Source organism: Cyprinodon tularosa, unplaced genomic scaffold, assembly GCF_016077235.1.
Source record: "Cyprinodon tularosa strain WSP-4 unplaced genomic scaffold, ASM1607723v1 ctg472, whole genome shotgun sequence".
In the NCBI taxonomy this organism is placed as follows: Eukaryota; Metazoa; Chordata; class Actinopteri; order Cyprinodontiformes; family Cyprinodontidae; genus Cyprinodon; species Cyprinodon tularosa.
Window position 1 is genome coordinate 690,548 of NW_024039199.1, and position 27,513 is coordinate 718,060.

The 27,513-nt window shown below is 41.5% G+C and overlaps 1 protein-coding gene and 1 long non-coding RNA gene across 3 annotated transcripts in view; both read left to right on the top strand.

Annotated features, from left to right (window-relative positions):
• vopp1 (VOPP1 WW domain binding protein) overlaps positions 1-26,615 on the top strand; it is a 38,406-nt gene extending 11,791 nt beyond the window's left edge. The window contains exons 3-6 of one of the 2 annotated variants that reach the window (XM_038301713.1): positions 8,373-8,431; positions 13,810-13,887; positions 22,218-22,351; positions 24,253-24,449. In XM_038301713.1, coding sequence (XP_038157641.1) covers positions 8,373-8,431; positions 13,810-13,887; positions 22,218-22,351; positions 24,253-24,449 — 468 coding nt within the window. Of the gene's footprint in view, positions 1-8,372; positions 8,432-13,809; positions 13,888-22,217; positions 22,352-24,252 lie in introns of both variants that reach the window. The other variant, XM_038301712.1, reaches the window with a different exon arrangement.
• On the top strand, positions 2,453-3,582 carry LOC119794253. The gene is made up of 2 exons (XR_005282201.1): positions 2,453-3,427; positions 3,495-3,582. It is a non-coding gene; the product is annotated as an uncharacterized LOC119794253 (long non-coding RNA).
• Positions 26,616-27,513: the final 898 nt, after the last annotated feature.

Sequence of the window (27,513 nt, forward strand, 5' to 3'; positions counted from 1 at the left end):
CAAGAACGGCACAAGGACCCAAAAAAATCGTAAATCTAATAATTGCCTCAGACTTAAGGCTGGTTTATACTCAAAAACCAGGTAATCTGCGTGTGTGTCGCAGTTAACGCAAATATGCCCCCGCTGCACTCTGCTGCACCTCTGATTGGTCAAATCTACATCCGCTCTACACTATGCATACTTCCTGTTTGGTACATTACTGGCTTGTTTTGTTTGTATGACCGCCTTTGTGGTAAACCACTGGTGAAGATCGACCAACTAGAAGAGCGAGGTGCGCGAGAACGCTGGGACCCTTTTTCCATCTGGATCCCCGCTCTTTTTTGCCCTCATGTCCCTACTTTGTCGCCCAAACTTGCCCCTTGGGTTTTTCCACTTCCTCACCGCCTCGGCTGTATCTAGACCCACACATAGTTCCTGATTGTCCCTCTTGTGTTGTGGCGTGGAATACTATAGCACAGGCCACGTTTCAAAATTGGGCATAAATCAAATAGATCTCTGTCGTAACTGTGACAATCTCACTGCGACACAATGCTACAGTAATATAACCAGCCCTTTAAAGACCCACATTTGTTTATTGACAGTAATCTTACCCCATATGTTATACCTCTGTTAAGTCTGTTACTTCAATACACAGGGTGGGCGGAATCGATTTCTGTGTGCTTTCTGGTTTTTGATGTACGACGCATCTGTGGAGGGTCAGTGGACATCAAAAAGACATAAAGGAGGAATGATGAGAGATTAAAGAAAGGATTTGAGTGTAAGCAGGATGAAAAAAAATGAAAGTCTTGAATCCAAAGAGCTTTTCCAATGTCAAAAATGCTCCTAGTCGCTGCAATCTGTTACAGTTCTCTATTAATGCCCCTAACATCTTCCATAGAGGAGCAGGAAAACACAATCTCTGGTTGCGTAATGACAGAACCAAAGGGGTTGAACTACCAGAAGGCCACATTACAAATGTTCAGGACAGCTACAAAAATCTTCGGGTGCCACAGGCTAACGGAAACCACAAGGAGATAGCAAGAAAGACTGCCACAGCTAAATACCTACAAAGAGTAAGACAGGTCCTGAAAAGTCAGCTGAATGGGAAAAACAAGATCCAAGCCATCAACACATATGCCCTGCCAGTTATCAGATACCCCGCTGGTATAATAAACTGGCCAAAGGAGGAGATAGAGGCTACTGACATCAAGACGAGAAAGCTCCTCATAATGCATGGAGGATTACACCCCAAATCCATCACCCTAAGACTGTATACCAGGGAGGCCGAGGGCTAGTGAGTGTCTAGACCACTGTCCAGGATGAAACAACTAAGATCCAGGAGTACATCAGGAAGATGGCCCCCAAAGACAAATGGCTTGGCGACTACCTCACACAGGAGAAAACCGAAAGTGAGGACAAGAAAGAGGAAGGGGAACCATCATGGAGGGACAAGCCGCTGCACGGCGAGTACCACATACAAATAGAAGTGGCTGATATCAAAAAATCCTACCAGTGGCTGGAAAAGGCTGGACTGAAGGACAGCACAGAGGCACTAATCATGGCAGCACAAGAACAGGCACTCAGTACAAGATCAATAGAGGCCTGGGTCTAAAACACTAGGCAGGACCCCCGATGCAGACTGTGCAAAGATGCCTCTGAAAAAATACAGCACATAACAGCAGGGTGTAAAATGCAGGCAGGAAGTGCATACATGGAACGCCACCACCAGGTAGCTGTCATAGTGTACAGGAACATCTGCCATGAGTATGGGCTGGAAGTCCTAAGGTCAAATGAAAGACACCTCCTTAGGTAGTTGAGAATGACCGAGCTAAGATCCTATGGGACTTCAAGATCCAGACTGACAAACAGGTGATGGCTAACCAACAAGACATTGTGTTGATCGACAAACAGCAGAAGAAGGCAGCAGTGATAGATGTGGCAATCCCAAGCGACAGCACATCAAGAAGAAAGAACACGAGAAGCTTGAGAAATACCAAGGACTGAAGGAGGAGCTAGAAAAGATGTGGAAAGTAAGAGCAGCAGTGGTGCCAGTGGTAATTGGAGCACTGGGGGCTGTGACCCCCAAACTGGGAGAGTGGCTACAGCAGATTCCAGGTAAAACATCAGAGGTCTCTGAGAAAAGAAGTTATATATATATATATATATATATATATATATATATATATATATATATATATATATATATATATATATATATATATAAATATATATATATACATAACTATGTATATATATCCACCCCTATTATAAAGGGGTGGATCCATTCATCCATTTCAATTTGCATGTTTTCTAAAAAAAACAAAAAAAAACAAGGCTTTGTTGGACTACTGTATAAAGCCTGGAAGCTAACACTATTCGTGACATTTTGAATTAAAAAAGGCTTCCTGGATGGGGAGAGAAACGTCTTTAAACTTGAAAACAAAGTCCGGTGGATTGTTTTTTGTTTTTTTTTGGGATATCCACACTAGTTTCAGTCAATCGATAAAGGTGCCTCTACACCTTATTGAATTGTGGGTTTTGTTAAGCTTTTCTGGGATAAGCAAGAATTGTTTTTTGAAGACTGCAAATGTGTTTTTGAGTTGACCTCTGTTAACCTCCCCTCATCCCAGAGTACCTATGTTTTTTCCTCCATTAAGACACATTAGGTTTTAAAAACAAATATTGCATTTCCATTTGATGAGGATCTCATTAAAGAATAATCATAATTTTTTCACTGAGAATTAAATATTTATAGGCAGAGGATTCTACTACACAATTGACAGGACATGAGATTTATTTGTTTTTGGTTTGTTTACTTTGAGGGACATGCGGATCATTTCATTTTTATTCATTTATTTTCACAGAACATAAAGAACTACTTATTATACATTAATAAATTCCGAAGGGGAAAAAAAGGAACCATTTTAGGAATAGGATTCACTCAGTAATAACCTATTGAGCCTACTGGCACAATCTGAAGCCTTTCTATGTGACCAATAACCTCTCCAGGTGATTTAAGCTAAATAGATACATTGATCTACTAACTGTCAGGATCCAGAGATCTGCCACCTGATCTCCAGCAGAGAGCGCTGTGGGCCTCCTGAGCTGATTCCTCTACACACCTGGAGATCATCAGCTCATCAGAGGTCCACACTACTTAAGCAGCTGCCAGACCTTCCTTCGACGCCGGAGTGTTGACCTAGTTTGGAAACCCTGAAGAAGCTCTGGATGAGCTCCACCTAGAAACCTGCCTGCCTGCTCATGAAAGCCAAACCTGAAGATCTCAGTTTGGATTCCTTCTTCAGCTCTTGGATAGAGCAAGGAACAAACCCAAGCCAGAAACCTTCTAGCTCGGAACTAGACGCTGCTGCTGCTTAAACTCTCTGCCACATCATTGACTCTGGACCTACGGTATCTCACCTCACGGCTCTGTTACAATCTCCTCAAGGTACACCTTGATTCTTCTCTCCATCAATCCATCATCAGTCTGGCTAACCAAACTCTCATCTCTCCAGAAACTCTGAGACCAGTCCCGGACCAGTACCAGAACCAGATCCAGTATTATATCATTGTACATCTTTCAATAAACCTTGTTAAACTTTCCTTCAGACTCCGTTGTGTTCTGCATGTGGGCTAAGTCCTTAAACCCAATCATGACAGAACACTCCGGCCATCAACAAGACCCAGCGGAACACCTCCGCAGGAGGCTTACAGCTCAAGAAGCATGGATCGAAGGGCAAGCCCAGACCCTCCGTGAGTTAAATGCTTTTGTTGAACATCAGAATCAAGTTATACAAAGATACGCTGGCTATGAGAGAACTGCTAACACCGCACCAGTTGTACTTCCTGTTCCTGAACCACCAGGTAACGACGTCACTTCCTGAACTCCGTCCTAGTTTACCTGAACGATTTTCCGGAAATCAGTCAAAATGTAAGGTTTTTTTGTTTCAATGTCGTTAACTCTTTGAAGGGTCTCCTGCCAGTTTTTCTACCGATAGAAGGAAGATCTCTTTCATTCTTTCTCAACTCTCAGGCCGAGCTCTTGAATGGGCGGAAGCCAGATTTTCTGATGAAACCAGTTTTTCATGCACATATTCTGAATTTTTGAATGAATTTTCTCAGGTTTTCAACCAGGATTCAGATCAAACAATTGATTGTGCACTAAAGAGTGCTTTTTTCAAGGCTCTTAACGAAAACATTAAAGATGAACTCGCCACAATTGACGAGCCTTCTAGCTTGGAGGATTTAATCCGATTATCAATAAGATTGGATAACAGACTTTTTGATTCAAATCTGGTTCAGCAATTGGGGATTGAGACTGTTCCTTTGCAGAAGCCCCTCAGGGTTGCAGCTATCAATGGGAAACGGCTGCAACAAGTCACTCTTCAGACTCAACCTTTGGAGCTCCTCATTTCTGGTAATCATCGTGAGACTCTGATTTTTTTTGTTTTTCCCTCTGCTTGTTCTCCCCTGGTGCTTGGATTCGAGTGGTTAATACGTCACAACCCCCATATTAACTGGGTTGACCGCCACATTGAGTCATGGTCTACTTCCTGTCACGAGTCATGTCTTGGTTCTGCTGCTCCCACTAGACAGCCCCCTAGAGGTGGGGGGAAGTTGGACTCTCCTGACCTTTCCACTGTTCCTCTTGAGTATCATGACCTGACTCCAGTCTTCAGTAAGGTCAGTGCTATGTCTCTACCTCCTCATAGACCTTATGATTGTGCCATAGACTTATTACCTGGAGCTCCTCTTCCCAGCAGCAGGCTATTTAACATCTCCAAAACAGAATGTGAACCGATGGAGAATTATATTAATGAGTCCTTAGCTGCTGGAATTATCAGACCATCTACATCCCCTCTCTGCGCTGGTTTTTCTTTTGTGGGTAAAAAGGATGGTTCCTTTTGACCCTGTATTGATTACAGGGGATTGAATCAGATAACCATTAAAAATAAATACCCACTTCCTCTACTGGCATCAGCTCTAGACCCAGTGCAAGGAGCTACTGTGTTCACCAAGCTTGATTTAAGAAACGCCTATCATCTTCTTAGAATAAGGGAAGGAGATGAATGGAAAACTGTCTTTAAGACACCAATCGGCCAGTTTGAATATTTGGTCATGCCTTTTGGGCTAACTAACGCCCCTGCCTTTTTTCAAGTTCTAGTCAATGACGTCCTCAGAGATTTTCTAAACGTTTTTGTGTTCGTATACATCGATGACATTCTGATCTATTCTAGGAACCTCTCTGACCACAAGAAACACGTTCGTCTGGTCCTTCAGAGGTTGCTTAAAAACAAGCTCTTCGTCAAGGCGGAGAAATGTGAATTCCATCAACCATCAGTTACATTCCTTGGGTTTGTGCTTCAAGGCGGGCAGGTGAAGCCATCTGAGGAGAAAATAAAGGCAGTCCTGGATTGGCCAATCCCCGAAAACCGTAAGCAGCTTCAAAGGTTCCTTGGTTTTGCTCATTTCTACAGGCGTTTCATCAGAAATTACAGCCAAACTGCTCTACCACTTACCGCTCTGACTTCTGTTAAGAAAACCTTCCAATGGACACCTGAGGCTGATTCTGCCTTTAATAAACTCAAGAAACTCTTTTCCAGTGCCCCCATCTTGGTCCAGCCTGATCCTACGAAGCAGTTCATCCTTGAGGTGGATGCATCTGATTCCGGTGTAGGAGCTGTTTTGTCCCAGCAGTCCGATTCTGACCACAAAACTCACCCCTGTGCATTTTTTTTCTCGCAGGCTCTCACCCGCTGAACAAAATTATGACGTCGGGGACAGAGAACTGCTTGCCATAAAACTCGCTCTTGAGGAATGGCGACATTGGCTCGAGGGAGCCGAGCACCCAATATTGGTCTGGACAGATCATAAGAACCTGACATACCTCCAATCAGCTAAAGGATCCAATCCTCATCACTCCAGATGGTCTCTGTTTTTCTCTAGATTCAATCTCATCATCTCTTACAGACCCGGTTCCAAGAATATCAAGCCTGACTCTCTCGTCTGTACTCCCCTGATCGACCTGAAACACCCGAGCCCGTTCTCCCATCCTCGTGTACAGTTGGAGCCGTTACCTGGGACATCTCTGATCTCATCAACTCAGCCCTGGCCTCTGAACCCGACCCAGGTAACGGCCCACCTAACAAGACATATGTTCCTTCTGCAGTCAGATCCCGTCTCATCCAGTAGTTACACACGTCCAAGTTCTCAGCCCATCCTGGTGTTAGTCGTACCATTGCTCTCGTCACATGTCTGTTTTGGTTGCCGTCCCTTCATAAAGATGTGAAGGAGTACGTGCTGGCCTGTCCCGTCTGTGCAAGAAACAAGACCTCCCATCAACCACCCTCTGGTCTGTTACACCCTCTACCAGTTCTTCTCTCCATCAATCCATCATCAGCCTGGCTAACCAAACTCTCATCTCTCCAGAAACTCTGAGACCAGTCCCGTACCAGTACCAGAACCAGATCCAGTATTATATCATTGTACATCTTTCAATAAACCTTGTTAAACTTTCCTTCAGACTCCATTGTGTTCTGCATGTGGGCTAAGTCCTTAAACCCAATCATGACACTAACATTCAAGAAATAAACTTGTAACGTTATTGTGGTCACATCTATTAATGGCAAGCCGTATTGATAAGTATTAGTTTTACTGACCATTTATCCCTGATGTCTGAAAAACATTTTTCCCTTGTCAAAATTACCATTTTAAACAAAATGGTATTCTTCACATCTAGAATAAACATTCTGAATGTCTAGAAATTAATATCAGATCTCCATATTACTATTGTTAGTGGTCAGCATCTCTTTTTTTTGACTAAAAAGAAATTTATTTCATAAAAAATGTCTGAGTCAAGGTGATAAATGTCAGTAAAGCCACTTAAGATGTGTAAACATGTTGTAATAATTGTATATAAATGTATCTGTTTAGTGTTATCATGCATAAAGCTGTGTGCTATGTGCATGTGTTTATAGCCATCTTTTCTGAAGTATGTAGATTTGTTTTTGAGGAGGTTGTGGTTGTTTTACGAGCAGCACTCGACCTGCTGAACTTTGGTGAACAGGTTCAACTGCTTAAATTTTGACTGAACCCTGATATTTATAAGATATTTACTGAGACTGCAATTCTAGATCCTTAATGTTGTCTATAGTCACTAAAGTAGTCTCAGCTGTTGTTACCAGGGACCCCTGATTTCAATAAATAGTGAGGAGAACGCTGGGACTGCAGAGGGGGTTGGAGAATTGTAAACTCTGCAGTCTCTTCCTCTCTCTATGTGAGTGAAACTAAATTAATTGTCTCTGTGCCTTCTTTCTTTCCCTGTATGTATGATGTTTTAGGTGCTCAAACCTGACAAAACATTTCTAGGAATATAACACCTCACTGTTATTAGTATTTATTTTCAGAAATGTAGTTTCTGCAGCAAAATTGTAATTTAGAAAATATATTACACTTCAGTCTAGGAGTGTGATTTTTTTATTAGGAAAAATCTTATTTTAGTGATCTACAAAATGCAGCAATAGAGGAGAGTGCTTTTAGTAATATAAAAAGGCCTGCCATAGAGATTCATACAAACCTATGCATTAGCTCAAGCCATGATCTCCTCCTTCGTCTTCCTCTCCTTTGCAGCGTTAGTGCTGTTTCTCTGTCTTTTAAACACATTCTTTTTTTTATTTTTTTAATTCCCGCATTAAAATCTCTAGTTCCAGTGGGGGGGAAATAGGCACTTCCTTTGGCCTGTTGTCATGTTGACTCGTCCGCTGATAATGGCTTTTTAAACTTGTCATGCACATGCTTAACTCTGAGTGGATCTACTTAGATTTGACCTAACTAATTCATAGCAGCTGTCTTGAAACTAAAAACTCAGAGTTCTCGACTTTAGGCTAGATTAATTTAGAGTTGTGGATTTGACTTTGAATTTCTAGCACCTGCTCCGTGAAATGAACCCCAGATGAAGAATGTTTATCCACTTTTTTGTCAAGGAGAACCACCACCCTGGTGTGCCACTCCAGGGGCACCAATTCTGAAGAAGGGTTGCAGACACGCTAGCCCAACAACATCCAGAGGCTGTTTGTTAACCAGGATGGAGCTCATCCACCTCTAAAGGATTGCTCCTCTATATTTCTTACTTTGGCCCGGAAGAAAAGCAGGTTATTTGTAAGGTTATTAGTAAGTTGAGAGAACCAGTGGGAAACATCATCTCTCTCTTTGGAGCTTTGTCCCTGGGTCCACTCTAATGAGATTCAAAATTGAAAGACCTCTATGGAGTTTATTTTACACACAGTCAAATATTTAGCACCTCTGTTGTTTTTCTAATGCACGTTTTTTTACTTTTTCAGTTTATATCAATCATATTAGTTTACCCAGATTGATATCCTTCTCTTCTTTTACAGAGTGTAGAAGCCAAGAAGTTCTGCTGGTATTTTGAAGAAAGATATCCTGCATATTTTGTGTAAGTTCAATTCAATTCAGTTTATTTATATAGCGCCAGCACATGTCATCTCAAGGCACTTTAGAGTTCACCAGATCATACAGTTTGGTCCTTTTTCCTACCAAAACTCTGAAACTTTCATTCCAAACATTTAACGCTTCCCTCATGTTTAGCTTTTACTTAATATCTGTCATGGTCCCTTGTTTTTTGACCCACATGCAGAACACACCAAGAAGACAGCTAGGGCAGATTTAAGATCGTTTATTAAAACAAAAAAGGCTGGGGGTCACACTGATCAATAGCTGGTACGATGGTTTGAATCTCTGAGAGGCTGCGGAGCAGACCAGAGGCTGATCAGCTTGGCAGAGATCTGTGACGGGTGTAAGGTGCGCCAAAACTGGATTCGGAGACGAATAATCATGTATGGCTAACAGGAGAAAAAAAAGACTGCGCCAGCACAGAAAACACAGAGGCATCCAAACATTGAAAAATAATAACAAAGATTTGACTGTGTACTAGGAGCAAAGTGTTAATTCACTAGTCTAAAAATAAAAAGACAATCGTTTTTAAATCGTGTGTATTGTTTTAGGCTGCGCCAGCGGATAAACTCTTTTCCAGGATCGACTCTTGCTTTTCCTCAGGCACGATTTCTTTCAGGTTTGCTCTTTTTATCCTCCTCAGAAGGTTTAATCTTTATCCTTGCCTCAGCCATGACAAGCAGTCGAGCAGGCGGAAAAAAAGTTGGGTAAATGCCTTAACTCCATAACTATATGAGAGCCTGTGGTGTGATGAAAAGGGGTCCCAATGTACTCCATCACTCTAACACTATAGCAACATAGCTATGTTCATTGAATATATTTTATCTTCTAAGTTATATCAAACATTTTCAGGCACTATTATATAATCACTATATGCTATAACTCATTGCACTTTTAGTTGTTTTAATGATGACATCTTGTTAGAAAACCAGTTTGCGTGGGTTGTGTTCTCTCCCTCCACCAACAGGTGGTGCCCTGTTCTCGTTGGTCCTCCCATACACCTGCAGCTAGTTGGCTCATTACTGAAGACTATTTCAATTAAATTCAATTCAGTTTATTTATATAGCGCCAAATTCACAACACATGTCATCTCAAGGCACTTTACAGTTCAACCAGATCATACAGTCAAATTGATACAAAGTTTTCTATCTAAGGAAAACCAGTTGATTGCATTGACTCATTGACTCAAATACAATCCCTCACACTAAGCATGCTTGTAGCGACAGTGGAGAGGAAAAACTCCCTTTTAACAGGAAGAAACCTCCAGCAGAACCAGGCTCAGTGTGAGCGGCCATCTGCCGAGACCGACTGATTTGAGCGGTGGACTGTCACTACCTCGACGCCAGAGTGTTTAGCTGGATGTTTAGCCTTCTTCCCCTGGAAGGATTGTTTGAGTCTCACACTGAGCAGGGGATTAACCTCGACAAGTACCGTTCAAGTCCTCCAGGATTCCCAAGTGACAGTCCGCTCAATAGTTCCTCAGGATCCAACCAAGTCTTAAAGGAATAGTACACCCAAAACATGATTAGCCTTCATTTTCTACTCACCCCCATGCTGAACAACACTCTGGAGTACTTTTTTGATATCTCAAATGCATCTGAAGATCTGAGAGGCTTCTTGCTGTCTGCTGACATTCAAATAATGAGGTCTATGGCGCCCTAGGCAGAAAGGTCCATAAAAGTCCACAAAAAACGTGTCAATATTCCTCCATACTGCTCGTCCAATGTATTCCAAGTGTCCTGATTGGGTAGCGTCCATAATTTACTCGAAACGAAGTCATGTAGAATGTTTTTAGAGCATAAACAGTAGTATATAGGACTTCCTAAAAGCTTGCGCATGCGAGTTCACGAGTCTACGGAAACCGCGGCAGACCAAACCAGATTAAAGTGTGCATTCAGCGTCTGCTCTGCCGATAATGCAAGCGTAGAAGAAGAAATGTGCTGTTTACCTGTGCAAAGAAAGAAACAACGAAAGAATGTCTGAGGACTTCATTGTTGAGGAAGAGCGTGAGTTCTTTGCCGAGCTTAATGCGCACTTTCATCTGGTTTGGTCTGCCGCGGATTCCGTAGACTCGTGAACTCGCATGCGCGCGCTTTTAGGAAGTCCTATCCCTTCCCTCTTCCAGTTCTGGGTCATCAGCACATTAAGTTTCCTGAATCCAACCCCTGTTCTCCTTATCAAAAAAGCTGTTCAAACTTTTACACTGGTTATCTGAGTGGTTTACTGCATGTGGGTCAGATCTCTTAAGAAAATCATAATACATCTTACAGTAAGTACGTAAAATATGTCGGATGATTTCCTGCTGGATTCCTGTAGTAATTCGTCTTGGTGCTAAACCTTTACTACTAATTATTTCTCCTTAAAAAGTGTCGCATTAGTGGTCAAAATACATTCATGGATTAAGCAGCAGAGGTATGAAATCTTTGGCAAACCCTCTCTGTCATTAGTAAGGGTAAGGTGAAGCTCCCTCACTAATAGAACGAGCAGTTTTAGCGCAGAGAAATATCAGGTTGTGTGGAACCGATTTAATAACAACTGCCCCTAGCAGAGCAGGAAAAAATGTACATTAGCTACATTTCCATTACATATCAGAGTGCTTTTAAATGGAGCATGTTACAATGGCGAATTATATAGAAAAGTAGCCTTCAAGGAGCAGCAACAGAACTGCTTAATCTTGACCCAAAAATTGTCTGATAAATCTCTAATGACGCTAATACTTACAAAAACTATGCAGTGGTGCTTTAAATAAGATATGGAATAAAAAATGCACCTGAAGAAGGTTGTTCAATTCAGTTTATTTATGTTACGCCAATTCAAAACACATGTCATCTCAAGGCACTTTACAGTTCACCAGATCAAATTGATTCAAAGTTTTCTATCTAAGGAAAACCAGTTGATTGCATCAACTCATTGACTTGAATGCAATCCCTCACACTAATCATGGTTGTAGTGACAGTGGAGAGGAAAAACTCCCTTTGTACAGGAAGAAACCTCCAGCAGAACCAGGCTCTGTGTAAGCGGCCAGTTGCCGAGGCCAACTGGGGTTCAAGGAGAGAGAAGCAGAGTTACAAAAGCAGCTGTAAAAGGTGGCCCCGTCCAGGAAACACACAGCCAGGCAGATAAGCTCTGAGCCAGCTCCCATGTCAGAGGATGAAGAGAGCACATCCAGTTAGTCACAGTCAGAGAAACAGGACTACACTGAAAAACAGGCCGATCTCAAACATCTATAAACAAAAGTGTTGATGGCAGCAGCACAGCTGATATTTCTCTTCAGGATGGAGTCACAGCCAAACAGGAACAGACCAGATGAAGCTACTATGAGAAAAAGTACAGAGAGCAGAACGTCAGAGATTGAACAAACAGATTCTGCAGAGTGGGAGAATAGAGATAGAATGAAGCAGAATGATGAAATGCGGTCCCCATGTCCTCCAGAAGTCTAAGCCTATAGCAGCATGACTATAGAGATAGCTCAGGATAACCTGAGCCACTCTAACTATAGGCTTTATCGAAAAGGAACGTTTTAAGCCTACCCTTAAAAATAGACAGGGTGTCTGTTTAGGTGATAAGTCATTAAAATAATTTATGTCCATATTCATCCCATCCTAGAGCAAAAAACCTCTTCTTGAAAAAAACTGAAATTAAATGATTTTCCCATTTAGTAAATTTGATTTCCTAATAACAACTTTGGGAATTTGATGATCAGTGGAAGCATTCCTCACCCAGATTCACAAACAGGAGCTTTGAATACACCACTCAGTGTATAATGAATATATGTGGCAACTCTCACTTATTGATTTTAATCACTAAGGAAGATTATAAAGTATTTCATGTGGCCTCTAACCCAGAATTCCTCTTTAAACCAGTAAATATGGGGTTTAGAAACGCATGGACGCTTTCCTTTGGTGACCAAGCTTAGAAAAAAATTTATTTGGTTTGATTTACTGCTATTTGGAAACTGAAAGCTGTGGTTCTGTTAGTTTGTTTTATAGATGTGGGGAGTCTGCAGGCTTTCCCCACAGTTCCAGCCTTTATCAATTCACAGATGTTCCCTAATGCAGGACGCAGCCAGCGCTCTGAGACACAAAGAGCCCCATTGAACAGAGATTATTTTAGTAAGAACTATTTCCTCCCTCTTAGCTCTGCCTCTCTTCCTCCTGTCCTCCACAAAGCCTTTAACATCTTCCTCTTAAGCTTCAAGGACAGGTACAAAAATAATAATCTTCACATCAGAGGCAAAACCTGATAAAATATGTCAATGTTTCAGGTTAATGTGTCGTTTTTTTTTAAATTAAATGATTCAATTCAGTTTATTTCTATAGCGCCAGTTCACAACACATATCATCTCTTAACAGTTACAATTCAACCGGACCATACAATCAAACTAATTAAAAATTTTCTGTCTAAGGAAAACCAGTTGATTGCATCAACTTATTGATTCAAAGGCAATCCCTCACACCAAGCATGCTTGTAGCAACAGTGGAGAGGAAAAACTCTCTTTGAACAGGAAGAAATCTCCAGGGGAGCCAGGCTCAGTGTGAGCAGCAATTTGCAGAGGCCGACTGGAGTTTATGGAGACAGAAACATAAATATACAGAAATAAGCAGAGATGCAAAAGGAACTTGTCAACCAGCTCTACAGGCTGCCCTATCCAGGAAACACACAGCCAAGCAGACAAGACCCGAGCCAGCCCCCACAGAGGACGAAAAGTGTACATCCAGTTAGTCACAGTTAGAGAAACAGGACTACACTGAAAAATAGGCAGAGCTCAAACTGTTGATGGCAGCAGCACAGCCAACACTCCTCTTCAGGATGGCATCAAAGCCAAACAGTAGCAGATCAGATGAAGCTACAGTATCAGAGTTGTCCAAACTTTTCAATGGCACACATTGTGAAGCCTAATCAATAAATCGTTATTCTGCTTTCCCTGCCTCCTTTTTCAAACATCATTGTCTTACCGAGCATAGATTAAGACATGTATGACTGATTTAATATAAATTATATATAATTTGTTTTGCTTATAGGTACACACGCTAGAGAGTAAAACTGACATTTATGAGTTAATTTCTAAAAATATATTTTACGTTTCTCTCTTCTTATCAGGGAGGGCGGTGCCCCAGCGCCCCCTATGGGCCGGCTGCCACTGGAATGCAGCATTAATGCAGACTGCCAAGGTGATGCATCCTGCTCACCATCGTTAATATCTTTAGAGACTCTAAAGAAGCTTGTATAAATAATTATTAAATAGTTTGAATTAGAATGTTTCATTTTCCCTTTAGATTAATGAAGTATGTTGGAACTGAACAAACCTTGTCTGTCATCCTGCAGGTGCTTATATTCTGTCCTTTTTGTCATGTGTTGTAGATGTCGCTCCTACGAGGACTGCTGTGGAACCCGCTGTTGTGTGAGGGCCTTGTCCATTCAGAGGTTATGGTACTTCTGGTGAGTGCCAGTAACACGCTTCCTGCATGCACTCACAGCCTTACAAATATCTTAAAGCCTTTCATGAACAAGAAAAGAGAAAAAGAGGCTTTGAAATTGAACCATTTTAGCGGTCATGCCTGCTTCCCGCCCTGAACCCCCTAACACCAGACATAATTTAGACATTGGTTTTTAGGCTAAGTCTGGTCACTCCATCATAGTCTTGATTTAGTCCAAAAATCATTGTTGAAAATTGGTCTGTGTCTGGTCGGACTGATTTTGTCAAAGTTAAGTCCAATAACAGATGTTGAAAAGAATCTCAATTTCAAATACTTGAAAAGTATGGCGTTTCACCTTTTACTTTTCAACCCAATGTAGACGTGATTTGGATATAAATGATGTCATCTTTTCAACCATTTTTTGCTTGGTGGGAAGCGCTGTGTGACTATGGGCAGCGGGGGATTTACCATAAGGCAATACTAGGCAGTTGCCTAGGGCCCAGAGTTCCTTGGGGCCCCATAAACTTTGTTTACATTTTACTTAAATGCCATGAGAACACTTATAATATGAAGCTCAATAGAGCCTTGGCAGTTTGTGAAATTTTGTACTGAATGCCCTAAAAAGAAAAGGCGACAACGTATTTGGACAAAGACATGGCTGAGCAAACGTGGCTACTACGGTCTGTCAGTTTTAAAGCAAAAACTCAATTTCACTCATTAAATCCCCACAATGCTTCTGTGTTTTCCTCTGAGAGGAAGAAGAAAAAGAATCCTTGTTTGCTCAGTGAGCAATTTTCCAATGACCACCTTACGACGGCAGACTGAATTTCATGTGTAATTTTCTCCAGATCTTACGATTCTTGATCAGGAGGTGGTCCCTCGTAACACCCTGTACTGTATACTACATGACGCATGAGCACGCTGGAGGTTGGCCCGATCAAAAGATTCTTGCTTGACTGGAGAATCGGTCCGAAAAGGGCAAAAAATCATACAGTGTATGCCTGGCTTAACCCCCGCTCCTGCTCTTCTCTATCTTGTCAGTTTGGCTTTGGTTTGGCTTTAAAAGCCAGTAAAAACGCATTCGTGTGATGCTGGAGGAAAGATCGGTGACTGCTGCTGCATAATGTCTCACTCATCAGCAGGGTTGCCAGATGTCAGTAACTCACATGTTTTCCAGCCCAGAAAATGTTTATAAACTGCCTGGATATATGAAATCTCACCCAGTTTGAACCAAAGTTTATGGATCTCCTAAGCCATAAGGCTAAAGAAAAAAACTTTTTACCATAGACGGTCATCCTACACTGACAGATTGGGAAACATCCAAACAATACACGTAAGACGGGAAACGTTAGCCTTTAGGTGCAAAACCCCATCATGCACCGCAACATATTTTTGTGAAATATCAAACATAAATTTGCCAAATATAGGAGGAACATCGTAGTTTGTTTTAAAGAAAGCATTTGAATTTTATCATAATTTAGTTTGTTGCAAGGATTTTACAGTTTGAAGAAATAGAAAATTACACCATATGCCAACCGTCACAAGGATGTGCATGACAAGGAAGGGCTATATATCCTGCATGCATCATGTAGGTAGTTAACATTGGATTAGTTCTTGAGCTCCTTGAGTTTCGCCATAGAGTATGTGTTTGGGCCAGACCTGGATGGCTTAGAATCTTCATCATCAGCCATTTGGGAAGTGGGACATCAACTGATTCTTCTCTTCTTTTTCTGCATTTCCGCTTGATATGTTGGTCATTGCCCCTCAACTATAAAAGCGTACAGCGATTTGTATTACTGCTCGACACTCACCAGGCTTCATTCAGTTCAAACACCTGTAAATCAGAAACCACAATTAGTTCAGAGCTGTAATTTGCCATCTAATCTATAGAGATATGAATAATTGGAATTGCAAAATTTCAGCTAAATCAAACAACTAAAAGTGGATCAGGGGCATTACTTATTGAACACGCCTCGTACACTTAACTTTTAGTATGATTCAACATTTCACACTAATGCAACTCGATTTATTGACCACAGAGGATGGATTTATAGATCATGGCCTGTAATGAGCTGAACATCTATAGATGTAGCAATGACACAGATCAATTTGGGAAATGCTGACCTGCAGTAAAGGAGCTGTGAGCATGAAGCTCCTCCTGGTTTCTTAACCTTCACACAAACGATTTCCAAACTAATAAGAAAACACAGCTTGACTTAGCAGCACCCTCTGCTAAACCTGGTACATTGTTCCATTTACCACAGTCACCACTGTGGGCGTTGGAAACTATGCTGCATAGGCAAATTTAGCACATATGTCATTGTGGAGCTTAGCAAGCTGATAGAGCCTGCATTTGTGTTTATCTCACGTTAAACAGAATATGAAGTAAAACTGCTTCACTGCGTAGAGAAACATCCTCCTTCACTCTGCTGTTAGGCCAATGCAGTTCCTCTGACTTCATTTTAACTCCAATTGAAAATTCAATTTCAACATCAGCTCTTTTTCTGATGTTTTTTCACCAAAGTCTGGTCTCAGTCATCCTAAATCTGTGAAGGAAAACTTTACAGTGTGGAATAAAAAAGTAAAGTGAACACAAAACCTATGTAAAATTTTCTTGATTAACCTTTTAACCCAAACAATGAATGTGTTAACTTCATTCATATCTGCCTATTGCATATTGAATAGAGTGAAATGTGTCTGCAGTAACATCTCCAAAAACTCCACAAACACATGTAAGAGCAACCTCAGAGTCCAGTTGAGCAACACTGATGTGTTTGGGCTGTGGAAGGAAGCCAAAGTAGCCAAAGAGAGTTGAAGCATATATGATAAGAAAATGCAAACATCCTGCAAAGACACCCACACTCTTTTGGAGACCCAGCCTGCTCTGCCTGGCGCTGGCATCAGCGTCAGCTCTGACCTTTTCAGACATCTGCAATCACTGTTGATTAAATATTAGTTGATTTTTTTATCCCCAGTATCAGAGTTGCTGCACCATTACATCACTTATGGTGATCAGGCTCTCCTTAAAAAAAGGTCTACAGTAGTAGCCATTCAATAATGTCCCACTTTCCTTGATGGGTCCTTGGCTGGTCCTTGACTGGTGCCCTACAACTCCTTTTTAAAGATCAATATTTATACTAAAATATTCTTTCTCTCATTATTTGTGGACATTAAGGTCTAAAGAGAAGTGTCATCTCCTGGACAGACCCTGTAATTCAGTGAAAGGGTGGATTCAGAGTAAAAAATTATACAAGAGGGGGGTCACTCCAGTGGCTGGAATTTGGAAGGGATTTTGCCGGGAGTTGGAAGGAAGTGGGCTGCCATTTGACTGGAAAGGGTTATTTTGAATGGTTGCTACTGTACTTTATTCAGGGAATAGAAAATGTCTCTTGAAGAGGTGTTGCTTTTCCCAGAAGATATTAAAGTTGTCAACAAAAAAACCAATCGATTTTGCCGAGCAGGCTCTTTAGATCCAGTTTGGGTCCAGCCTCTCCTGCTCAAGGTGGTGTGATCTGGCCACTAATGAAAACTTTAAAGTGGGTCTTTTCCGCAGTGTTAAGTAGACTAATCACATCCGCCTTTAATATTTCTGACTTGCTCTGATCAACATCACTAAGTGCTCCGATTTGAGTGATTATGTTCTTCAAGGTTGGGTTTAATTCTTTAATCCTTGTGATCCTCTTCGAGATTTCGGAAAGAGTTGCACAGCAAACATTCACTACATCTGTGTTGTTCTTGTTGAAGAAGCGTTTTAATCTCCTTCACAGCATCATCAGTTACTATTAACGTTCTTGGCTTAGCAGCTCGTTCGTTATGAAGCTTTTTAGGGAGAGGGCTAAATGTCACACTGTTTACTGTTGTCTGGGAAGAGGCCATCCTCTTCAACATCAGTTTCTTGTAGGGCCAAAAATCAGATGCAAACAGCTTTTTGCATCTGTTGATACTTGCCTGTGGAAGATATGTCTCTCCTAACTCTTGGTCAGGTTTTGTTATCTAACTATGGCGTTCGTCCTGTCAGACGGTTTTTGAGATCTTGATTCGATTGTTTGTTCTTTGGCTTTCCTCCAAGTGTTTCCCAGCGGGGGGGCTCCCAGTCTGGTTATTCTCATTAGAAGCAACACCTTGTTTCTCAGTTTCCATTGGCTAGTTTTGTTTCCGGTGGCACGCTGTTTAAAACCACTAGTGGGGTTTTCTCTGTGTTTTGAGACACCGGCAGGTTGGGCACTGGAAGGCCCATATCACCTCCATTAACCAGCATTTACTTCCACATGGAATTCCAGTCGGTTAATCTTAATTTTTATGACAGGCATCTTCTGCAGAAGCTTGTCCATGTCCTGTAGGGTGAAGGGAGGCATTTTGCGCTGACGTGTTCTTCTCTGAAGTCTTATCAAAATATTTGAAATGTTGAAAAAGTAGTCCAACTAAATAATCCTTGAATTCTAAATAGTTTTGTCTAACTTTCTTTCACTTCGGCTAAGAGATAAGAAGGTAAAATGCAAAAAGAACGTAAGCAAGTGAGAAGCGAGTGAGAGATGAGTTTGAGCATGCAGAGAGGCTGAAGTTAAGCTTTAGCCAGACCTGCGTAGAACAGATCAGTGTCCGATGTGCTCCTGTGTGACGCTCGTAGCCCGTGACCCGCTGAGACCTTAGGAGGTCAGAACAAAACGGACGTCGGAATAAGCCGCCCCAGTCGATCAGCTGCAAGTGCAGTCTGCACTGTATAGTCACCCTCCTGTGCTGAGCACTATGTATGCCACTGTTGTATTTTATAGGGTTAGTACTACTTTGTAAAGCACAAGGTTACGCTGTACTATAAATAGATAATAAAGGCTTAGCATTCCAGGATCCGTCACTAAGTCTTTGAGTCGAAGTGGAACAAAGTGGCTACCAGATTTACAAGAGAAAATGTCTTGTGTCCTTTGTATCTCAGTTAGTTAGTATAGCAGAAAATATGTCTGCACACAGCGCAGATGGTGGGGAAGTGTCAGGCACTTCCAGAGGGAATAATGACATAGCTGATGCAGGAGAGCCAACAACTGGTGAACGGACAGGTGGTTGGATCTAAGTTTTGTAAATAAAAACGCACCTTTCTGGCCTCCCCACCCATTTACTAAAAATGTACATAAATAGAAACCCAAACCATTAATCAGTGGCAGATTTGGTTCCTCCTAATTGGCTTTACATGCTTTTTAGATGGAGGGTATGAATGTAACGCTGATGGACGTTATAGAAATAAGATGCAAAACAATCCACAAAATGAAATATATATATGCTGCATTTGGCAATGCTTGGCTGATAGTTTAATACTTTTGTGTTGTAACATGTTGTCTTATTAATACAATTAATTTGAGAAAGCTTGTAGTAATAATTTAGATCAATTGTTATTAATAGCTATACTGTAACAGAACTGTGAGACACATCATAAATGTATTACATGGGACTACAAAGGACAGATTATTTTAGATTAGTTTTATTTTATAAGCAGCTGATCACTGACAATCGATAACAATCACTTATAAAGAACACTAGCAATAGGCCTGATATCCCCTTTCAACCCACATCATTCAGTTGGTCTATGGGCGCTGACATGATCTGGTGGCGCCACCTTGTGGCGGTTGACAGCTCTGCTTAGGGTAATGTGTTTAGCAGAACCAATTTTAATTAAAGCCGCAAGCGACAATGGGCGGCCCTCGCAGCTCTGCGCCGCTCAGCCTACTGGGACCGCGGAAGCCAAGCCACCGCCATCCCCACGTTTACACATATATGCCGTTATTTCGACCTTCCTGAAAACAGTTCTTGCCATTATATATCGAGCAGAACAAAACAAAGGCTACGAAAAGTAAAATGTTGGACATCCTGAACGCTAGGGGCATGGCTAAACTGATATTGTTAAATCTGTCTGTGATAAAAGCCTTTCCAAGATGAAACAAAGGAAAAAATTGACTTTTTTGTGCGTCCTGTTGGGTTGTACATGTGTAGCAAAATTTAATAACCCTCAATAAAAGCAGAGCCTGAGGCAGTTTAGTCATTCTGTAATGGCGAGAATTCAGATTTTGATGTATGGCCACGCCCACATGCTTTGTCACAGGCAAAAATCTTTTGATAATTTTTGATCCATTATTTCTTAAGTCTAGGCTCAGCAAGTTAGAAGTTTGTAGCTCAGCAGCTCAAGGAGGAGTTAGCTAACATACAATATAAAGGCAAAAAAGCTAATGATGACTTTGATTCAAAATGGCGGACTTCCTGTGGGGTTTAGACCATGGCTCCAATACATCTTTTTGTAGGACCGGATGGGTTCCACATGTGTACCAAATTTCATAACTGTCATTTAAGAAATGGCCTGTGGTGTGCATTGTGTTTAATAGCAAAGGGACCACATTTGACGGTTGGCAACGCCCACATGCTTTGATGTAGAAAAATTCCTTTGATAACTTTTGATCCCCTGTACCTCAGCTCAAGGTGGAGTAAGTTTGATGTCTGTAACTCAAAAGCTCTAGGAGGAGTTCGCTCAAATGGGTCATGAAGGTAAAAAAGCAAAGTGATGGCTTTGATTCAAAATGTGGGGTTTGGACCATGGCTCCAAGAGGCTTTTTTGTAGGTCCTGAGGGATTACATAAGTGGTCCAAGATTCAGAACTCTCTGTCATAATATGGCATGGGGCTTACCCTTTGTTTCACTTGCTAATGACCAAGTTTGACGCTTGGCCACGCCCACATGCTTTGATGTAGAAAAATTCCTTTGATAACTTTTGATCCCCAATGCCTCAAGTCACTGTACAGTAAATATGAAGTCTGTAACTCAAAAGCTGTAGGAGGAGTTCATTCAAATATAGAGGCTATAAAGTGCAAAATTACAGTGAAAATGTGAACTTCAATCCAAAATGGCGGACTTCCGGTGGGGTTTAGACCATGGCTCCAAGAGGCTTTTTTGTAGGTCCTGGTGGGTTACATATGTGTGTCAACTTTCATAATCCTAAGTTAAAGCATGGCCTGGGGCTGAGGGTTTTAGTGTTTCTAGGGGGCGCTGTGGAGAAATTAAGCCACGCCCACCAATTATTGGCCTAGATTCTTGTGTGGGCTTAGACCACGTTCCATCATAGTGACTTTGGTGCAGATTGAAGGATCTATGAGAAGATGAGAGGCAAAAGTATGATTTTGCCAGATCACCATGGCAACGCCATTTAACTCACACACTCTGAGCTTTAAAAGAAGTTAGACCAACGTGTTTTCTGCCTTCCGATTTAGTTTCAAGGTACTGATGTTTAAAATGACTGAAAGGGACCCTCCCAAGTGAAAAAAGTGACTTTCTTCCCTCAGGGGGCGGGGCTTTGATGATGTCATCATGTGACCATCCAGTATCGTCAAGCACCCAAAGGGGCTCATTACTGCCAAACTTGGTTCGATTTGATTTTTTTTTGTAAAAGTTATTCCATTTTGAAATTCTTGAAAAGTACCCTAACTTCGAGGCCCCAGGGGACCCTGTCAGCATTCATGAAAACTCAGGATTTCTGATAACTTTTAATCTCACAGGTCTTTACTATCAACACACCAAGTTTGACTCCGATAGCTCATTATCCCTGGGAGGAGTTTGCAAAAGTTCGACGTGAACAAAAATGAAAATTGGACAAATTGAACTTTGACCCAAAATGGCCGACTTCCTGTGGGTTTTAGGGCATACCTCCAAGAGACTTTTTTTCATGATTTGAGGAGATCTACCTATGTACCAAATTTCAAATCTCTGTGACGTACGGTATTCCCTATCTCATTCTAGGGGGCGCTGTTGAGGCGTTTGGGGGCGCCCATTTCTGATTATATTAATATACGTAAATTTCACGCGGGGGACAATTTTCCGTCAAGTTTGGTGAGTTTTCCAGTATGATAAAGCCTCCAAATAAGCAATTAATTTAGGAGAATAATAATAAACATTGCAATTACAATAGGCCTTCGCTGCTCGGGCCTAATAAACTTTAACTTGCTGAATATTAAACTAATTTTTAAATTTTTATTTATTTTTTTGCTGAAAAACTATTCAATTCATTGAAAGATTCTTAGTGGGGTTAAGAGTAATAGAATATTTAGATAGGATGTATGTATGTTTCAAAGCGCTGCCACAAAAAAAAAAAAAAAAAAAAAAAAATATATATATATATATATATATATATATATACACCTTTTTACTAAATGTTAGCTTCTTTTACCAACAAAGGAAAGGTGAGCATTATAGTAAAAAAATTGACTTAAAAATGTTAAAAGCTCTGGACGATGCAAGCAGGGACGGGATGGCATTGAAACCATTCGGTCCCATTTAGTCTGGATTCTCCAACAGATGTCACCCGTTTTGTTTTTCTCTTAGGGTTCTGCTCATGATGGGGGTGCTGTTCTGTTGCGGCGCAGGCTTCTTCATCCGCAGGAGGATGTACCCCTCGTCTCTGAGAGATGAGCCCAACTTCAACGTCTCCTTCACCAGGCATCCTGTCACCACGCCAGGTAGAGCAGGTGGAAAATGACTGAGTCACTGTCAATCACCGTTTCTCCGATAATTACTGCTATTAAAAACATAATTCCTTACATCTTTAACAAAAGGAAATACTACTCATCTTATGAAACTGCTCCTGTCTGACACAAATAAGAGCCTTATGCTATGTTTACACCGTGATTTCAGCAGCAAAAAAGCTTCTGCTGTCTCATTTTTGATGCTTGTACATTTAACGTCTGATGCACCTCATTTTTGACACTCCTGAGGCACGTCCATTGAAGTGTATCCAGAGGCGCCTGCTGCTTTCTCTGCTCCTGTGTTCAATAGCAGAGAGCGGCTTGCTATATTTGTGTTGATCAGTGGGTAAAAAGTAGTTTTATAATGTTTTAAAGTGAAAAAGTCCACCTCAAAACATCAGTCAGTTCATCAAGATTACAATTCTGCCTTAAAATACTATTTCGCTGTCAGAGCCGCTCAGACTCCTAAATACCAGTGGTGCTCTGTCAATGGGAATCCCCAGCAGCAGCTGTCTCAGGCCGGTTTACCTCTTTGGATTTCCCTCTACTTTTCCTGGCAACCCGGAAGTAGATGTTAGATGATGTTAGCGTTTTTCCTGCATATTTTGCTGTCAGGTTTCGACATTTTAAGTTAATTTAGGCGTTAATAAACTTTTTCTAAGGACTAATCAGAGCACTTTGCATCAGCAGTGCTGTGTCTCTCTCCCTGCCTGCTCCCAGATCTGCATCTCTTATTGGATGATGTGGCATGCCACAGTTGAGTTTTTCCAATTCTAGCATCTGCTGCTTGTGAAGTGTGTTGTGCGTCTTATGCTGCTCTGGACACGCTGCAGGACCTTTTGATGCGCATCAACATACACTTAGCTGCTTCTGCTGCCCAAAGCATTATTAATGCTTAACATAATTAATGGTTAATCTTTTAAAACTTCTAATATTAGTTTCAGATGATAAAGCTAGCAGCTCCACCCTTAAGTGAAAGATTAAGCTTTTTTTCCCACAACATAAAATGGTAAACTTTTATTTTGAAAGACAAGAGCAGAAGTCAAAACTTTAGCTTTTATTTCTATTTTATTGAAACACTGTAGTAAGGCAAAATAAGCACCATCTCCCTGTAATTCAGTGAAAGGGTGGAATCAGAGTAGAAAAATATGCACGCCCAGTAAAAGGAGGGGGTCACTCCAGTGGCAGGAGGTTGGAGGGGATTTTGCTGGGAGTTGCAGAGAAATGGGCTGCCTTTCGGCTGGCGTTGACTAGGAAGGGCCATTTGAATGGCTGCTACTGTATCTCCACAGGTAACCATTCAAGTGAAATTGTTTTTGACCTTTTTACTAACTTCTAATGCCATCCCTTCATCAAAATCACACAAGGTGTTAACTGACTGGACTTTTTCGTCTCTGATCCAAAGCCCCTCCCTGTCCTGTGAAAACTAGCAGATGTTGAACATCTGTGTTAAAATGCTTCCTCCAGGAAGCCCATACCTAACACACCCTGTCCCTACACTGTGAAAAATTGCCAGTTTCCTCTAAACAGGAAGGGCTGATGTGACGCAGTGAGTCCAGACTAAGCGGCTCACTTATCTGCACTTTTAGTTTTTAGTTCATTTCTTACTTGTTAAAGTCATTTTTTCTCTGAATTTGTTCAACCTTCAGAAGTGGTGTGATAAAATGGATATGACCCAGATGGGAGAGCCAGCTCTACATGATTTTCTTCAGAGTTGGAAGAAAATTATTATATTTTACAACAGGTTAACCCTCCGTAGTGTTAAAGGCATTATTTATTCATATGTTCGACTTTTAAATGATAGCAGGACAAAGATGAAAGGTTTGTTGGAAAATGACTGGCTCTGTCTTCGAGTCATGCCACCTTTAATGAGCCTCTGCCATCTGTGTTTGCAGTTTCCCAGCAGCCAGGCAGTATGCAGGGCTTCAGGATGAACGGCATGGCTGGAGGAGATCCTGGGATCACAATGACCCAACCTTCCGAGCCGGGCTCCACCCACGTGATGATGTGGTCCTACCCGCCACCTCCATCTTATTGCAATCACCCTCCGCCACCTTATGAACAAATAATCCAAAACGACAACAAGAAGTAGAGTCGTTAAAGAGTCGCAAGAGGTGGAGCATTTAGGGGGAGGGAAGGTGATGAAGACGAAGTGAAGCTGAGGAGACAAGGGACGTGTCTTCAGTTAGCAGGTGGATGAAATCTGACTGAGTGAAGAAGTTAATGATGGATTAACCATAGAGATGCTCACACCAACACCCCCGTCTAGTCCACATAAACACAGTCTGATTGGGAGAACCGGTTTGGTCTTCAGCATTCCAACAGAGAACGCCATGAGCTACAAATCCTGGAAACAACTGATTTTTAACCAATAAGAATCTTTTCTTGTAGTGTCAGTTTTGTGATGGTGCAGACATTTGGGCATTTTAGTGCAGCATCAAGTCAGGTTTCTCCTGCAGAGGCGTCTCCTTACTAAATACTGCTGGACTGACGGTTCACAGCAGACCAGCTGGTTTTTCCCTTCTTAATATTTTTAGTCACTTTCAATTCAGGTCAATTTATTTCTGTAGCACCAATTCACAACACATGTCATCTCAGCTCACTTCAGAGAAATTTATTGAAATCATCCAGGCAGTTTGGCTAGAACTTTCCTGTCTAAGGAATTTCTAGGATTCCCTCTTCCTGCATGAGCAGGTAGAGACAGTTTCAGTTGCAGATATTCACTTGCAATGTACCGTCGATGCTACAGCAATCCCTCACAATGAGCATGCAACAACAGCAGAGAGGGAAAAACTCACATTTTAACACGAAGAACATCCAAAAGAACCAGACTCCGTGTGACCGGCCATCTGCCGAGGCCAACTGGGGTTCAAGAAGACAGAAGCAAACATGCAAAATGAACAGAGAAGCACTGATCTATAAATATTTTCTACGTTAGAAAAGGTAACATAAACTAGCTCCCCAGGTGGCTATGTCTGGGAAAGAAACTGTTAATGAGCTAAGTTCTGAGTCAATTTTTTTTTTTTGTCAAAGGGATGAAAGAGAGCACGTCCAGTTATTCCCAGTAAAAGCTGAGCCCATATTTATGTCTAGGAGAAAACAGAACTAAGCACTGAAAAACAGGCCCAACTTTCTTATATATTACTAAAGGAGTTGATGGCAGCAGCATACCTGATATTTCTCCTCAGGATGGTGTCACAGCCAAACAGAAACAGACCAGATGAAGCTATTATGAGAAAAAGCAGGGAGAGCATAAAGTTAGACAAGGTAAATAATATTGCAAAGTTGGAGAATAGAGATTGAATGAAGCAGAATGATGTAAAATGGCTCCTATGTCCTCCAGCAGTTTAACCCTATAGCAGCAAACTAAACTAGCTCTACTGGTAGTTATGTGTGGGAGAGAAACAGTTAAGCAGACAAGCTCTGAGTCAGTGTTCATGCCAAAAAGGATGGAAAGAGAGCACATCCAATTAGTCACAGTAAAAGCCGAACCCATAGCTATGTCAAGGAGAGAAACAGGATTAAGCACTGAAAAACAGGCCCAACTTTCTTATCTATTACTGAAGGAGTTGGAAGGCAGCAGCACAGCTGAAATTTCTATCCAGGGTGAAATAAAGCTAAGCAGGAAGAGACCAGATGAAACTACTATGTGATTTTAATTAAATTTCTTATTTAATGTAAAGGCTGTATTTAAAGTTTTTTTCAAAAATGTTTAACAGCATCAGTAGGTATCAACACAGTTTGGAGCATATGTGGAATAGCTGCAGTCCAAATGACCAGGAAGTGGGTCGAGATTTATCCTGCATAAAACACAGCAAAATAGTCACATCTGGCAATGACCCGCTGAAAGAAAGGCACCAGGAGTTCAGATACCCTGTAGTTATGAAGCAGGGTATAGAGAACAGCTCCTGCATACAGATTTGCTTCTGCAACAGAAGATCACCCAGCAGTAAATAAACGGATTAAAGCTGTACTTTGCCATCAGTCACAGGTTAGAAAAACCTCTAAAGCTCTGCTGAGTCCATCTGAGATGAGCCATTAGTTGGGCAGATATTCTACTGTTACCCGCATCAGGCTGGTGGTGCATCAATAAAGACCTCCATATGAACCAGACCCTCTGGTGGTTTTTTAAATCTTGTTTTGATGGGAAGTTACCTCACCATACCTGATGATTAAGTTCTGGCAGTGGTGCCTGAAATCTGTTTATTATTGCTTTGTTTGATTTTTCCAATAAATACCTACATTTTTAAGGAACTTACGATTTGAATAATATTTTAAAGAAATTTAACTGTTTCCAGTTCAAAGGTGATAAATTACAGCCAATGGAGCTTCAGGAGTAGAAACCTTTGATGACAGTGTAAGATATACTGTTTAATATTGTCATGATCTGTTTAGGGAATCTGACCCAGATGCAGAGAAACCACTCAGAGAACACTGAGAAAAGTTTAACAGGTTTATTTGAAGTAATGTGAATGGAGGGTGGAACTGGAACTCACTGAACTGGTGAACCGGAACAGGAAAGTCTGAAGGGGAGATCACAGAGATCAGTTCAGGGACCGTGGGAAAAGGGACTGTGGCTTGATTTGTGCTGGGGAGGGGACTTACGTTTGAGGGGGCTCTTGTCACTTCTTGAATCCATTCTGTGTAGGTTTATCCAGAGAAGAGGGAACTCGGAGAGTGGACATGTTGACATAAGTTGGACCCGGAGGAGTAATGGAGCGGACTGTCACTTGGATTTCCGATGGGAACTTAAATGGATCATGTGGAAGTTTGCCCCTGCTCAGTGTGAATTCAGTAATTCCTTCCAGGGGGAGAAGGGTCAGGTATCCAGTTAGACAGGAAGGCTTCCTGCCGAAGAGCAAAGACAAAAACAATACAAGACTCAGAGAAACAAAGCTCCATTAGACTCTGCTAATCTCAGCTTGGCCAGCGTACCCAAAACTGGCAAACCCTATGGCGTCAAGGTAGTGACAGCCCACTGCTGAAGTACTCCTCCAGTAATGAACCAACGAGCCGCAGGTGTGCAGGGAGGCCCAACGAGGACAGGCTACTCAAGTAGATCAAGATTGGTACAAAGGTTAAACAGCACAACAACAGTGGAAGATTTGGTTTCATTTATATCAGAACTATGCAAACATAACCAGTAAACTAATAAA